General features: G+C 30.7%; 2 protein-coding genes across 4 annotated transcripts in view; one reads left to right on the top strand and one right to left on the bottom strand.

Annotated features, from left to right (window-relative positions):
* The window catches only part of LOC131030538 (probable chlorophyll(ide) b reductase NYC1, chloroplastic), a 31,836-nt gene extending 25,432 nt beyond the window's left edge, over positions 1-6,404 (bottom strand). Inside the window, exons 1-2 of one of the 3 annotated variants that reach the window (XM_059207197.1) lie at positions 6,269-6,404; positions 6,116-6,144 (exon numbers count right to left, since the gene is read on the bottom strand). In XM_059207197.1, coding sequence (XP_059063180.1) covers positions 6,116-6,144; positions 6,269-6,341 — 102 coding nt within the window. In that variant the 5' untranslated portion in view covers positions 6,342-6,404. Of the gene's footprint in view, positions 1-2,880; positions 3,548-6,115; positions 6,145-6,268 lie in introns of those variants that run through there. The other 2 variants (XM_057961395.2, XM_057961394.2) reach the window with 2 other exon arrangements.
* Positions 6,405-10,345: 3,941 nt separating this feature from the next.
* LOC131030534 (disease resistance protein BAK6-like) overlaps positions 10,346-14,554 on the top strand; it is a 33,412-nt gene continuing 29,203 nt past the window's right edge. Inside the window, exons 1-3 of the mRNA XM_059221930.1 lie at positions 10,346-10,581; positions 10,769-10,840; positions 10,930-10,994. Of these exons, the coding sequence (XP_059077913.1) occupies positions 10,346-10,581; positions 10,769-10,840; positions 10,930-10,994 (373 nt within the window). The remainder of the gene's footprint in view (positions 10,582-10,768; positions 10,841-10,929; positions 10,995-14,554) is intronic.

The raw sequence follows: 14,554 nt of genomic DNA, 5'->3' as shown, positions 1-14,554 counted from the left end.
AGTAAGAGGAATATGAGTAGATAAAAAAAAAAGATTGCAGTTAACAAGAAAGGGGCATAGCAGTGAGTTGGATAAGAGGTTGCAAAGAATACAACAACAGTGGGCACAAGGTAGAAACATAGAATAAAAAAGTGCACAGAAATAAAATTTTAGGTTGTAAGTTAATAGATATGACCTTTTTACATGAGCAGAGAAATGTAATAAAAGACTTTGACTTGCAGATTAAAAAGAGAGGGGATGTTGAAAAGAAGATATGTGTAGAGAATAAGGATGCATGCCTGAGTGGAAAAAGGGAGGTGTGTGCAAGGAAAAGAATTTGCTGTGAGTTGAGAGGCCATTACTGGCCATTACAAATATTATTTTATTATATGTATGTAATCTATTTACAGATTTGTGAAATTTGTGTTTGTGTCGAATGAAATTTCAATTGTTTGAGCATTAAATAAACGCTTGTGTTGAGTAGGCTGCTTGTCCGGGCTTATCCTCGAAATTGACTGCATTACCCTAAGTGTACCAACTAGGAATTCAAGAGCTTGCTAGAGTCACTATGGATGATGATGATGAGACACTTACACAAGATGCACCTAATGGGAGTGGCAGCGCATTTACTACTTGTTCAAATGATGTTGAACTTGAAGCAAACCATGATCTTGATCTAGATCCTTTTGATGATTGATGAAGATTGAAGAATGAAGACACTTATTATTTTTGATTGTCAATTTTGCAATTGTAATGATTTTCAATTGAAATGTGACCCTAGACTATATTATATTTCATATGACATGATATTGAAATTTTGAAACATCGATTGGCATCTAATATTTATCTTTAACACTACCATTTTGGCATTTGGCATTGATCAATGATGAAGTATCATACTATCAAATATATTTAGTTTTACAATTATGTATATATATACACACGCGTACCCAAACATAACATACCATAGGGGAAAAGATTGCATACCTACGTACTTGTATCCCATATCTGTACACATTCCCATACCCATACCAGCAACTTAGTTTATAAACTTAAAAATAAACAAAATATTTTCCATAAGATATTGTCCCTAAAATTGTGTTATCCTATTTATTGTTGTAGATACCTATAACAGAACACTTAAATATCAACAAACTTAATCAAATTTAAGTTATTTAACTATTATCATCATTACCTTAATTATATAAATTTTATTTTTTATTGTTAAATTTTAATATGATTGATCATTGTACAGATAAAATATTGCGGCATAGCTTTTAGAACTTAATTTAAATATACAAATACTAAGTTTACAATTGAGCAATAAAAAACTTCAATAAATTTTTTACGAGCAGTATAATTAATATTTTTATTTCTTTAAACAACTTCTTTTACAATAGCAAATGAGAAAGTACTTCCATTAAGTTGTTCTAGTTTCAACTGTAATTTTTGTTTAATATTTAATTATTTTGGATTTTTTTGCATGATGGATAAGTTTTTATTACATTGCTTTTAAAATATTGTTATATTAATTCACAAAAAAAAAGAGGTTAGAATGGAATCATGCCTCAAAAAGTCTAGTCAAGGAAAAGCCTTGAACAAATTAAACTAAAAACGTACATAACAATCAAACTACTATGTAGCCATACTTATATAATTAGTGGAAGGATTAGTGGAAGGATGATGGATCACAATCAAAGGATTTCCAACCATCCAAAAGGTCCTAACCATCAAGAATTGACTCCCACGCTATAATGAATCCTTCTCCATTTTCCTCGTCAAATTATGGTACATTTCTCACAAGCGGGATAACCAAACTCAATTGAGGGACCTTGCCATGGTCCGGACAACCTAAGACACCAATGTCACATGGCTAAGAAGTAACAAAAGGCATACATATCTGTTGAGAAAATTCATGTCCTCGATATTGAGGAGAGCCATGAGAGTTATGCCTAATATGATCACAATGATACTAGCCACATCTATACCTTTAGGGAGGAGATGGGCCTCGACTATAAGGGGAACATCGCATGCGTGCAATAATAGAAAGTGCATTAGCCTACTTCTCCACAAAAGTCTACACATGGGCAACTTTATTAGCTTGTACTTGAATATGAATATGTAGAACATGAATAGAACGAATCATAGATTTAGTATATAAGGAAAAATGCAAGTCAAAAGAAGCTCTTGAAAAAGGAATTGTGTTTCTGTATTTGGGTGAACTTGGCCAGCATTAATGGCCAATCGCCCAAAAGAATCATGTCACAAGAAAAGAGCTTGGGTCTAAAAGCCCTGAAGAAACTATGCATCCAAATCCAAACAACTTGAGCTCAAAAGCAAAACCAGAAGAGGTGCTTAAGTATTTTCCAAATAACCACAAAAAAGGTCAACAGAGATTAGTAATATAACGATGGATCGAACAAGAACCAATGGGGAGACTCTTGTAAAGAATACATGTAGCGAAATGAGCAACATTGGGCTCCAAAATGTTTGGAACCATGGACAAATGCAGAGAAAGCCATTAATTGTGTTTACAAGGCTTGAAACTGCACTAATTTTAATTTTAATTTAAGTAACAGCTCAAATTGAACTATTTTAATTCATATATTATATTGACTAAATATTTTACACATTTAATGCATAATTTGGACTTCTCGCCCTCTGACCTCTATTTTGATTATATATTTTCTTTGTCTCCAATCATTGGTTAACTTTTTTTACGCGACAGCTTTTTAAAAAGCACAAACTGAGCATTCCTTAACATGAGAATATTCTTACAGCTAGCCGGCAGCAAGCAGCTTCCATTAACTTGATACAAAAACTCGAGTCCGATCCAAATCCACTCTCATTTTTCTTGAAAACAACAATAATTTAAAGGGAACGAGAAAACGATAAACTTGCCTTCAAGAAATCGGCTTCCACCTCTCTAAATCTCTTGCCAAATTCGGCTTTACTGCTTGCCGTCCACGCCGAGCCAGACATTGTCCGCACAAACGTATTCAGAAACGACTTCAACGAACTTTTCCTTGCAGGCATAAAGCTTGTACTCCCGTTCAGAACCCTAATTAAAGGTTTAACACTCCCAACAAAACCCTCCCCAAGCTCTTCCAATTCAGACTTCTTTCTCTGCATCTCCCTTTTCTCCTCCAAATTATTTACATCATCTGAATTTTCCTCTAAATTCAACTCATCGTCACTAGTCTTAATGTCTGAATTTCGGGAAGCATACACGGAAAATTTGGCTCGCGACGGTGACGTGAAAATCAGTGGCCTGGCGAGAGTCTCAGGAGGATTGCATTCTGCGTGATTCGAAACTGGAACCTGCCAGACGGAGCTCAGATTCAGCTTGCAACTATGCTGCATTAGAAAGCAAGATTTTAAATTCGGCCTGAAAATAGCCTGTCCAGTAAAAGCCGCGGCAGCCATTGCTCTGCAGAGAGTTTTTGCTCGGGCAATTCTCCCGAGCGTAGTGAGAACAAATTTATTGGGAAATAAATTGTTCGCAAAGTGTGGTGGAGATCACGTCTTTTAACGCCAATGGAAGCCGAGATATTTTTTAATTCTGTCAATGTGTGGGGACGGTAGTTAGATAGGCGTCAAATCGTTAGTATTATTATCATTTGCTAGCGTACCACACGTTATATAATCTAGTATGACACACGCCTCGTTTTGGTCGATGGCATTATGTGTCACGTGGCACTTCCTTCCCCTCCTATCGTTGGGGAGGTTGCAACCTTAGGATTTAGTTTTCTCATTGGGTGCCTCCAAGGATATTTTCTTCCTTATACATCAAGTGTGGGTAAGATTTGTTTTGATGTGCTTATAATTGATTGTACTTAAAAAGAAGAAAAATTCTTGGATGTTTAAACATTTAATATCTTTTAGAATTTTTGCTAAAATGTGTTTAGTTAGATAGAAGTAGATCAAATCTTAATTTTATTTTTTGAATTGGGAGGAAATGTTTAATTATAAGAAAAAAATAATTTGAAATCTTTTTCTATTTTTGTGAAGTAACTATTATTTAAAAAATAAAAATAAGTTGTGGAAAAAAGAGGGGAGTCAGAAATAAGTAGCAATTGCATATTAAAAAAAGAGTCAAATGGCTACACAAATTTCTTTACCTCCATGTTTACCAATTTTTATGTGCGGGATTTATTTATTACATAGATTGTTATATATACTATTCAAATAACTTAGTATGCATGTGGGAGAAGGATTTAAGGTAATTGCTTAACTATAAGTAGAAAAAATAATGTTCATGGGGCCACCAGTTCCACAAATTGCTCCTTAAAATCTTGAGCAAATGGTTGTTAGCCAAAATAAGCTAAGTAGTTGCATGGGAACCTACCCTAAGTCCATGATTGTGAAGTGCATAAAGTGTAATAATAAGTGGGTAGGACAAATATAATTGGTAGTTAGGTAGGATAGGGCAAGAGACCTAACTTTATACAAAATGACAATGTTTCTCATATATTAAGACACTCAAACTATTCATAGAACTAAATCCAAAATAATATGGGTATCAAATTTCTCTATTATAGTATTATATCTAATAAAAATAGGAAAAAAATCAATAATATTTAGCTTTATCAACAACAGTTTTTCTACGCTTCTAAAATACACATCTCCTCAAGTCAAATACACTTAAATGTATATCTAGTTTTCACTCATGTTAGTTAATTGTGGGTGTGTGTATCTCCTTTCTCTTGTCACTTTATTCCCTTTGCCCATTTTGGGGAACGACTATCCAACCCTTAGAATGCACCAAATATCTATTATAATGTATTTATATTGTAAAAAAGATCATGATATTTTGGTGCATTATAGGGTTGGATAGTCGTTTGCCCCATTTGGTCCCTTTTTCATTTTAACCTCACTTTGACCCTACTTTCTCACTTGCCTAAGTTATAGGCTCCCCTACGCCCTCATTTTCCTACTTTATCATGTTAGCCTTTTGATTTTTTGGTTTGAATCCTATAAAATTCAAAATTAAAGGGAAAGATTGCCCTAGTTTATTGGTTACACTATTATTAGCTCCCAAAGTGCATTTTACTTAAATCGTCCTTTAACTATCAAATGGCTTGCCTCCCAATTATTCTTTTGTACATTACTAGATAATAAACATTATGTTTGTGACTCATCACTCATAATATTTTAATAAGTCAAAAATATCTAGCTACTAAAAAGGAAAAACCAAAATAGTTTTGTCTTCATGTCACTTTTGCTCTTATTCTAGCAATTGCACTCTAAATTATAATGAACACTAGGATAGAAATTTGTAAGGTAGAGAAATTTGAAGTAATTGACACATATAAGACATGCCACAAAACTTTAGAGATAACTAAAAAAGATTTTTAATAAGTTTGTATTATAGATTATTTGAAAGCTTGATTTCTTCACATGTGTAACTTTAGATTTCAGCTCTTAATGTCTTTTACCTCAAATTGAATGCTAAAAAATATGCAACCAAAATTTACACCATTACTAAGATTTCAATCTCAAAACTTTAAATACTAAAGTTACAAAATATAATCATAATCAACAAATAAGAAGATGCAATTTCCCATTATTTCTTATGCACCCACTAAATTTTTCACTATACCCCCCAAAAAAAAAGTTTTTGTCATTGCAATACCCCTAATTTTCCATTTTAAAAAAATTCTCTACACATCCATAACTCACATACACCACGAGCTTGCTAAAAGAATACATATATATTTAAAAAAATAAAATTAAAAAACCAAAGAAACTTATCAATTGATTATGTGACAAGAACATATATTATGTTTAAATAAAACTTCATTAATATTAAATAGAAATAATGTTAAACAAATATATTTTAAAAATAAAAAACATACAATTTTATAAAATTTTGATTCATTCATACATTTAAATAGAAATTAAAAACTAAATTCTCATCTTATAATATTTTCTAGAAATTTGAAAATTAAATAATTAAAAAAATATTCATCAACAAAACTCACTCCCTACCAACAATACATAAATTTTAATATATAAAACATTTTTTCAAATTTTAAAAATATTTACAATCAATAAATGACAAACAAATTATATGATGACAAAACTCAATTCTTATCAATAAATAACAATTTTTAATAAAAGAAACTTCACTCACATTAAAGACATTGTCAATGGACCCTTCATCTGAAAAAATAAAATTAAAAACATTAAAATATCAAACAACTGAAACAAAATTACAGTAATCAATAAAACTCAACCCCTATCAACTGTAAACAAAAATCTGCTCAAACCCCTGCAATTAACGCACAAATATCTGTAAACAAAAGACTCTGCTCAGATTTCAGTCGATCAATGCAAGCTACCGCATGTCCTGAATTCATCTGAGGACTGCCTCCAACAAAGCTGCCGCCTTTTTCAGAGCAGTAATTTGACTGGAAATTATTATGCCAACAAAGACAGACATAACAGGGATCATAAAGGCCATGCCTCCATTACATAAGATAGAAAGTTAGTTGGCTTCATGGTGTAGAGGGTGTCAATTGGTCGTTCGAGTTCTCACCTCATCCAAAAAAGTGAACACGTGTCGTAGATAAGATTGATTTTATTATCTCTCAATATCTTTAAAGAAAAAGAAACATTGGAGATACATTTAAATATTAGCTATAGATTCAATGAATCCATCAACTTTATGTGTAATTGAACTTTTAGCTAACACGAATGTTGGTAATGGTTAATTAAAGTATATAATAAGTACAATTGTATATGTACAATATGTCAATATAATGGTTTATAATTAAAAGCTAAAATGACATTAGATTCAATTTAGGATTTCTTTAATAATTTTTTTTAATTATGTGTGTATTTATACAATTGAATAAAAAGTTGTCATATAATTATATATAGCTTGATATATCTTTCATGTAAAATAAATTGTCTCGTGTATTGGCAAGGTGTCCAACCTTCCATAATATTTAACATATTTCTCCACATCTCCTCAATTTTCCTATCCTTTTGCAATCTCTCTTTGCTCTTTCCTTAACACGCTATGGTACGTCACACTTTATTTATTTTGATGGAATTTCATTGATCAGATTATGATTCCATTACTATCATTCAAAGACAAAGCTTTAGGTGCACGTGCCTAAGAAAATGTGGTGTAAATATAACTTATATCAACTTCTTCAATATAAAGATAGCAATTTCTTCTCTCTTTTTGCACCATCATATTATACCATTAATGTTCAACATTCTTTCATTGCCTTTTTTTACTTATTGTTTGACACTCGTTATTATTAATGACATTCTTCCTTTTCCTTAGTTTCTCTTACCTAATCTTTCTTCACTGGCACCAATTTTCCAACTTCCCATGTGCCATACTAGGATCTAAATCCAAAAGGGCCTCTATTGGTCATTTTATATATTTATTTGATTCAAAACTAAAAGAATTTTTTGCGTTCTTAGTTGATCATTGAGGACCTCATTTGTATAATCCTCTTAGTTTATCCCTTTCATGGTAGTGTTGCAACACCAAAACTCTTGGATGTTCATTCCTAATGAATCATCCAAGTGTTTTTATCTCAACATCCCTCACAAACATCTATAGGTTCCAATTGGTATTGTATGGAATAGCCATACATAAAATTTGCATAGCTCAATCTTTTCCTAACAACACACAATTAGTTTGATGCTAGGATTGAAGGTCTAGGAGAAGATAATAAGAGATTTTCATGACACTCTTTTGGCTAGTCATCAAGGGTATTATATGACTTACTGGAATATCCATGAGATATTTACATGGAAGGAACTAAAAGGGGACGTTCTCAAACATATCAAAGAGCGTATTACTTGCCAACAAAATAAGGGTGGGCAAATTTTTTTGCAAGTGTTATCTAGTCAAAATCAATTTCTAAATAGACACGAGAGAGAATTTTTATGGAAATCATCAAAGTGGTCAGGTTCAAATTTATTTCTCATTTATTTCCTATAACATTTGAATTTAAGGAACTCTAAAACATCATGTTCCCATGCAGCTGCATAACTCCATTTTCTGCTTAATTTTAAGCAATTGGAGTGTTCCCATGCAAATTTAAAATTGTTGGTAAAGGATAATTTAGAATCTTTTGCTATTTAAGTGGAGCAACTATTATTTAGGAATTGAAAATAAGCTATGGAAAAATAGGGGGGCTGGAAATAAGCAGCAACTGCATATTGCCAAAACTACCACGTGGCTCCACAAATTTGTTTCCCTCTTTTTTTTTAACATTTTATTTCTATTTTTTCTTGTGCACAAATTATTACTAATAATATTAATACCAATTTTAAGATTTATCTTAAAAATAAGCAAAAAAATAAATACTCATAGTGCCACCAGCTCCACAGATATTTCCTAAAAAAGTTGAGCAGTCGCTGCTAGCAAAAATATCATGGGAACATGCCATAAATATCAAAGTTGTTTAACATATCATGAGTACCTTGAAGAAGAATGAGGTTGAAAATCTCAAGCCCAAGTACTATGAAACCCATAAAATAATCATGAAGGATATTGAAGTAGCTTATGAATTAGAGCTTCTTTAGGGTATCAAAATTCATAATGTTTTTCATGTCTCGTGCTTAAAAGAGTTTCTTAGACAGAAAATCATTTTTACAACATATTTACGTCCTCTAAATGATGAGGGGAAATTGATATTGGTTCCAAAATAAGTTTTAGATACCAAAGAAAAAAGGGCGTGGAACAAGAGTAACATAATGTATTTGATTAAGTGAAAAAAATTATCTATTGAGGATGCCACTTAGGAAGAACTTGAAGTTCTCGAACATTCATATTTTCATCATTTGAGGACAAGCAATTTTTGGAAGGTAGAACCTGTCATGTCCCCTTTTCAAAACTAATAAAGTTAGGATTGTTTGTTAACCCATTTTCCCCATATGTTGATAGGAAGATCATAGAAAAATAGTCGATTTAATATATTTTAAGTTATCATGATTTTTCACATCCTATTAGATAATTTAATATTTCTAGCTATGAGGGGCATTGGGAATTTTTACAAGCATCTAACACCTATTTATGGCTCACATCTTTGGTAATGGTTAACCCACTATGTTTGGTTGGTGGTTTCCATGTGGTTGAGCTCGCAATTTTCAATCTATTCCCCCTCCCCCCCCACCAAATGAGGTGTGTGAATTTTGCAATTCATTGTTATCATGTCATTTTACCTTCTTGAGCACTTTGTGTCCAAGCCTCTTCTATGGACGAAAAGTGTAAATTGTGATTTGGGTTAAATATTTTGTTTGAATAATCTCTATTTACTAGAAAAAATACATATTAATTCAAGAAGAATATTAAAAAAAATACAATATAATGTATTTATTTATTTTACTCTTAAACATAAAATTACCTTGAATATTTTAATTTTTTTTTTTTCATTGGTAATGGGCCAAAGCCGATAAAGTGTACATACCCTACCCCCTAGTGGGATTTGAACTTGTGACCTCTCTTTGAAGAAAACAAGTTCTCCACCACTAGGCCAACTCAGGTTATACTGAAAACTTACTTTTATTTTAATATTTTTAACATTATAGTAATGGTTGCTATATTAAATTATAGAAAGATAAATAAAAAATCTTAAATTCATTTTTCACATCAATAATAAATAGATTGATAAAGATAACAAAAGATTATTAACTATATATTAGATCTATTTATAGTACATAGTCTTTTGTTATCCTTTCATATATTTGGATTTTTATGTACATGACAAATATGATAAAAGATGTTTTGTTATCTTTATCAATCCATTTATCATTGATTATAAAAACAAATTTAAGATTTTTAATTGACTTTTTTTATGATTCAACAATTTTTTAATCTATCTCTAATAATAAATGTATTATAAAAAATATAAAACAATAAACAAACACATATATATATAATCAGAACTGAATTACAAGAAATAAATTACAATTCAAAACTAAAAAGGAAAAAAAAGAAAAAATTCAAAACTATTTCTTCAATAAATCTACATAAAATATACCCCAAAAAAATCTGAAAAGAGAACTAGGAAAAAATAATAATTACAACTACTTCTTTAAAAATTCTACATAAAATATATACACAAATATCCTGATACGTCTATTGGTACAGCTTAAAATTTTACAATGAACCAAAAATCACCATTAAGAACTAAAAGAGAAAGTCTATCCCCATTTTTGCTCTTTCTTTTCCCATACTTCAATTTTCTGGTTGATCTGTTTGTGTTTCTACTTCTTCCTTCCAAAATTTTCAGTTTGTTTTCCTGCTCAACTCATCTACTCGTAATACTTTCTCTTTTTAAATTCCATCTCTGTAAGCATTCCAACAATTTGTCCTCATTGTTTGTCATTAGCTATGGCCAATAAATCCATACTTCTGTACTTTCTACTGGTGGCATTTATCATAGTGAACCTCCTTTCTACTCATTCTTTTGCTGAAGCAAATGACGAAATGCAGGTTTTGATAGATTTCAAGGCAGGCCTAAACGACCCTGACAATCTTCTAGCTAAATGGAATGAAAACAAAGGAAATCAAGATCCCTGCAAATGGGATCATGTTTCATGTAATGAAAATGGAAGTGTTATTGGCCTGTAAGTCTTATAACTTTCTCTGATTTCTCATTCGTTTTCAAGCTTTCAACACCCACTTTTAGAATTTCAACTCGGCCAAGAGAAATTTTATTATTCTAAATAACCTGTTTGCTCAAATAGAATAGTTATCAAAACTACACCATTATTTTATTTTTTAATAAAACTATCTAGCTTATAATCTTTGCAGCGATTTGGGGGATACTAAAATTTCTGGGCCCATCTCACCAGGGCTTGGTTATCTAAACTCCTTACAAAATCTGTAAGAAAAACCTCTCTTACTAGATTCAACAGACTTTTATTCAGGAAAAGCTTCTTTTTTTTTTGGTTTAAAATGTTTTGTGATTGCAGGGATCTGCACAACAGTTCATTTAATGGGTCTCTCCCTGATACTCTAGGGTATCCCATGTTTCTGAGTGAGATTGATGTTTCTTTGAACCAACTGACTGGATCAATACCTATCACCTTAAACCAACTGTCTGGCCTTAACTCATTGTAAGTGCATGCACATTTTTTAAGGAATAGCTGAATTTTTTTTGGAATGAGCCAACTAATATGTTTTTGGTTTTGATTTTTGATCTGCTTAGTAACGTGTCAAACAACCATCTCAGTGGTCCAATTCCAATTGGTGGTGTAATACAACGATTTGGGGTTAGCAGGTTGGATTCACTTCTTTGTCAAATTATTGTTTTAAAGCTATGTTAGTTTTTATTTTCTATTTTGTTCTGGTTCATCTCTGTAATAATCTGTACAAGTTTGTTTATTGTTGTGTTTGTGAAGCTTTGAAGGGAATCCAGATCTTTGTGGCCCTCCTCTTCCTAAAAATTGTTGACATGCTATAAAAACCAGAAAACAGCTCCAATCTGTACTTCATAATGAAAGTATTAAAATATAGTAATAGTATTGTCTGATGGACTCTTTCAAGTCCAGTCTATTATTGATTTATAATAGATGTAATGCCCATATTCCAAAATATTCCATGTTATTCTTTTATTCTTAGTTTGTATTCTTTATTTAGAAGTGGAAATGATATGAATTTAAATTTAATATTTAGTCATGAATTGATTTTTCAAGATCTTTAGGGTGATTCATTCACAACTTTTTGTTAGAGGGGGTAAATTTATTTTAAAAGTTTGATCATATAGATCAATGACTACATAAATGAAATGGGTTAAGTTTACAATCACAAATCTGGCTTGAGACCAAATTCATGATTCTAGTGAATAGATAAAGTTTGATCATATAGATCAATAGCTACATGAATGAAATGGGTTAAGTTTACACCCACAAATTTGGCTTGAGACCACAATTAAGAGTTCTAGTGAATAGATAAAGTGATGTAATTAACGGTTTCATTTATATATAGTGATAAATAAATAGTAACTCTTCAATGTATATACTAAATTAATTTGTAGAATCAGTGAGAAATCTATCAACAATATTGTAATGTATAATACCATTCATATCTAATTGTACATAATAACAAGTTTGAGAGATCTTCTCATTATAACACATAATCAATAAGGTATCATGAGAGCAAGAAGAGTTACTTCTAGAATGTACTAGAAAGCTTAAGCAATGTACTATGAGAGGAAGATGTATCTCTAGAATGTGACTATGCATGAGAGTTAATACATCAATCATCCATAGAATATCAACCAATATGTATAGTATATTAATTATTAGAAGGATATTCATCATGAGATATATTGATGTTATTAGAATTAATTGGAAAGGGACTAATATAAATATTTGAATTGTCACTAGGGGGATTACTTAAGGGTTTACCTCATCATTGATGCCCTCTATAATATGAATCATATTATTTTCAATTGAATTTTGCAACCTCTTATGCTTAAAATCCATGCAACCTTGATTATGATGTTAATTGTACAAGTTACATATGTTTATTAGAGTTTTAGTTATCCATGTATTTGGCTAGTGGATTCAATAAGAGGAAGAATAATTGTATTAGAGACCAACAAACTTTGAAACAAAATCTTAAAATTCTTTGATAAATTAATAAGATTCCTAAAATTATGAGTCTTAAATGATGATATATTGGTCCAAATATTAGCTACATGATGTGATTCTCTTTTTTCTTTGTAGAATCATTGTCTTTATAAACTATTAGAATTATAAATTGTAAAGGATAAGTTTAGATAGAAGATAAGCTATACTTAGCATATTGGATCTACCATTAGAAGATAAGCTATACTTAAGCACATTGGATCCACCATAACAAGAGAAGCTATACTTAAGCATATTGGATCCACACAAATATTTATTCCAATATTCTTTACATAAGTACACATGTAAATAAAAGACTAAAATTCACTCAAGTACATATCTACGTGGTGGTAACAATCTCATAATAAAAATGGTTTATAATTCGTCATCATCGAGTTAGTATCATAATGTAGAGAACACATATTGTTCATTCTAATAATATATTCGCACATTCACTTATTAGATCCTTGGATAATAAAAAAAATAATTTAGTCGTATTCAAACGTATGTTAACTTTTAAGTACTCCAGATGTTCTTTGGCTAATTTTAAAAATTGGATAGATAAATAAAGGAAAAAAGAACAATTAAATAATACTCTTTTAAACTATGAGGAAATAACTAGGTGAAAAAATTATCTTTATACACATACCTAAAAATGTAAGACTAAAAAATATACAATCTATATTAAGATTAGCTTTTCCATTTTACATTTTAAATGGAAGTTCCATAAAACTAACAAGTAAAGAATAAGAAACAATTTCAAATGTAAGTAGTAGTAGTTTGCACTTCCAAAAAAATATCTTTATTATTGCCACCAAATTTAAGTACCACCCTCTCTCCCCCCGCTCGCTTCTCTCACTCTCTCTCTATATATATGAAGTTCATCTAATGTGGAGATAGGAATAACAGTAGTAGGAATAAGAGACAAAAAATTGGCTGTAGATACATTGGTAAAAAGGAGTGGTAGGTCATAGGCATGGTGATAGTAGGAGGATTAGAGTGTAGTATGGAAGAGGGTATGCAATAGGATATAGAACAAAGAATACAAAAAGGTGATGAAATGAGGACATGACCATGATGGATGTAGAGATGATACTAGATTAGATAACAACTACAAGTGGAAGTGGATATGGAGTTAGCAACACTAGGACCATGTGTAGTCACAAAACTAATAAGGATAGCATGAAAGTTAGGTGAAATGCTAGTGGGATGAGAATGATGTAGAAAGATAACAACATTCAAAAAGATAAAATGAGTGAATTTCACTCTAAAGTGTTGAAACACTTGAAATCAAAATGGCCTAGAAAACTTAATAAATTATCAAAAGCTTAACTGTCTTCTTCAACTAAACCAAAAATATTATGTGCAAATTATTGTCGTTTCAATGAATATTTGAACTTATTCTAAAGAATATGAGTAATAATATTTCATATGATAACATCATTAGGAACATTAACATTCTTATTAGATCATTCTATTTGAGGAATCAAAGTAAGCTTTCTCAAGAAAAAATGAGGATGTGAATGAGTCCTTAGAGTGCAATCAAAATTTATAAATACTAAATGATATAAAAGGATGCAATTTATAATAAAATTAAACAATCATCGAGTGAAAAGTTAAAAATAAATATAAACAAGTAAAACACTAGGGGCGAAAATGAGGGTGGTAGGCTAGGGTAAATATAAAACCACTTAATACGAGAAAAAAAAATCCTTAAATGAAGGTATATCAAAGAAATCTAAACAAATGGAAACCTTATAAGAAAATAAAATAAAAGGTATACACTCAATAAAATTATATTTACAACCCTACAAAAAGAAGAATTAATCCTAAGATTAAAACCCTAGGTTATGCAAGAAATATGAGTTCATTAAAAATTTAAGGGAAAAGCACACCTTATAATTAAACCACAAAATAATTAAATAATTTAAAGAACAAACAAAAAACTAACCTAGAACAATGAGCT

Source organism: Cryptomeria japonica, chromosome 6 (assembly GCF_030272615.1).
Source record: "Cryptomeria japonica chromosome 6, Sugi_1.0, whole genome shotgun sequence".
In the NCBI taxonomy this organism is placed as follows: domain Eukaryota; kingdom Viridiplantae; phylum Streptophyta; class Pinopsida; order Cupressales; family Cupressaceae; genus Cryptomeria; species Cryptomeria japonica.
Note: the sequence above shows the minus strand (reverse complement) of the source record. Positions and strands in the feature narration are given on the sequence as shown.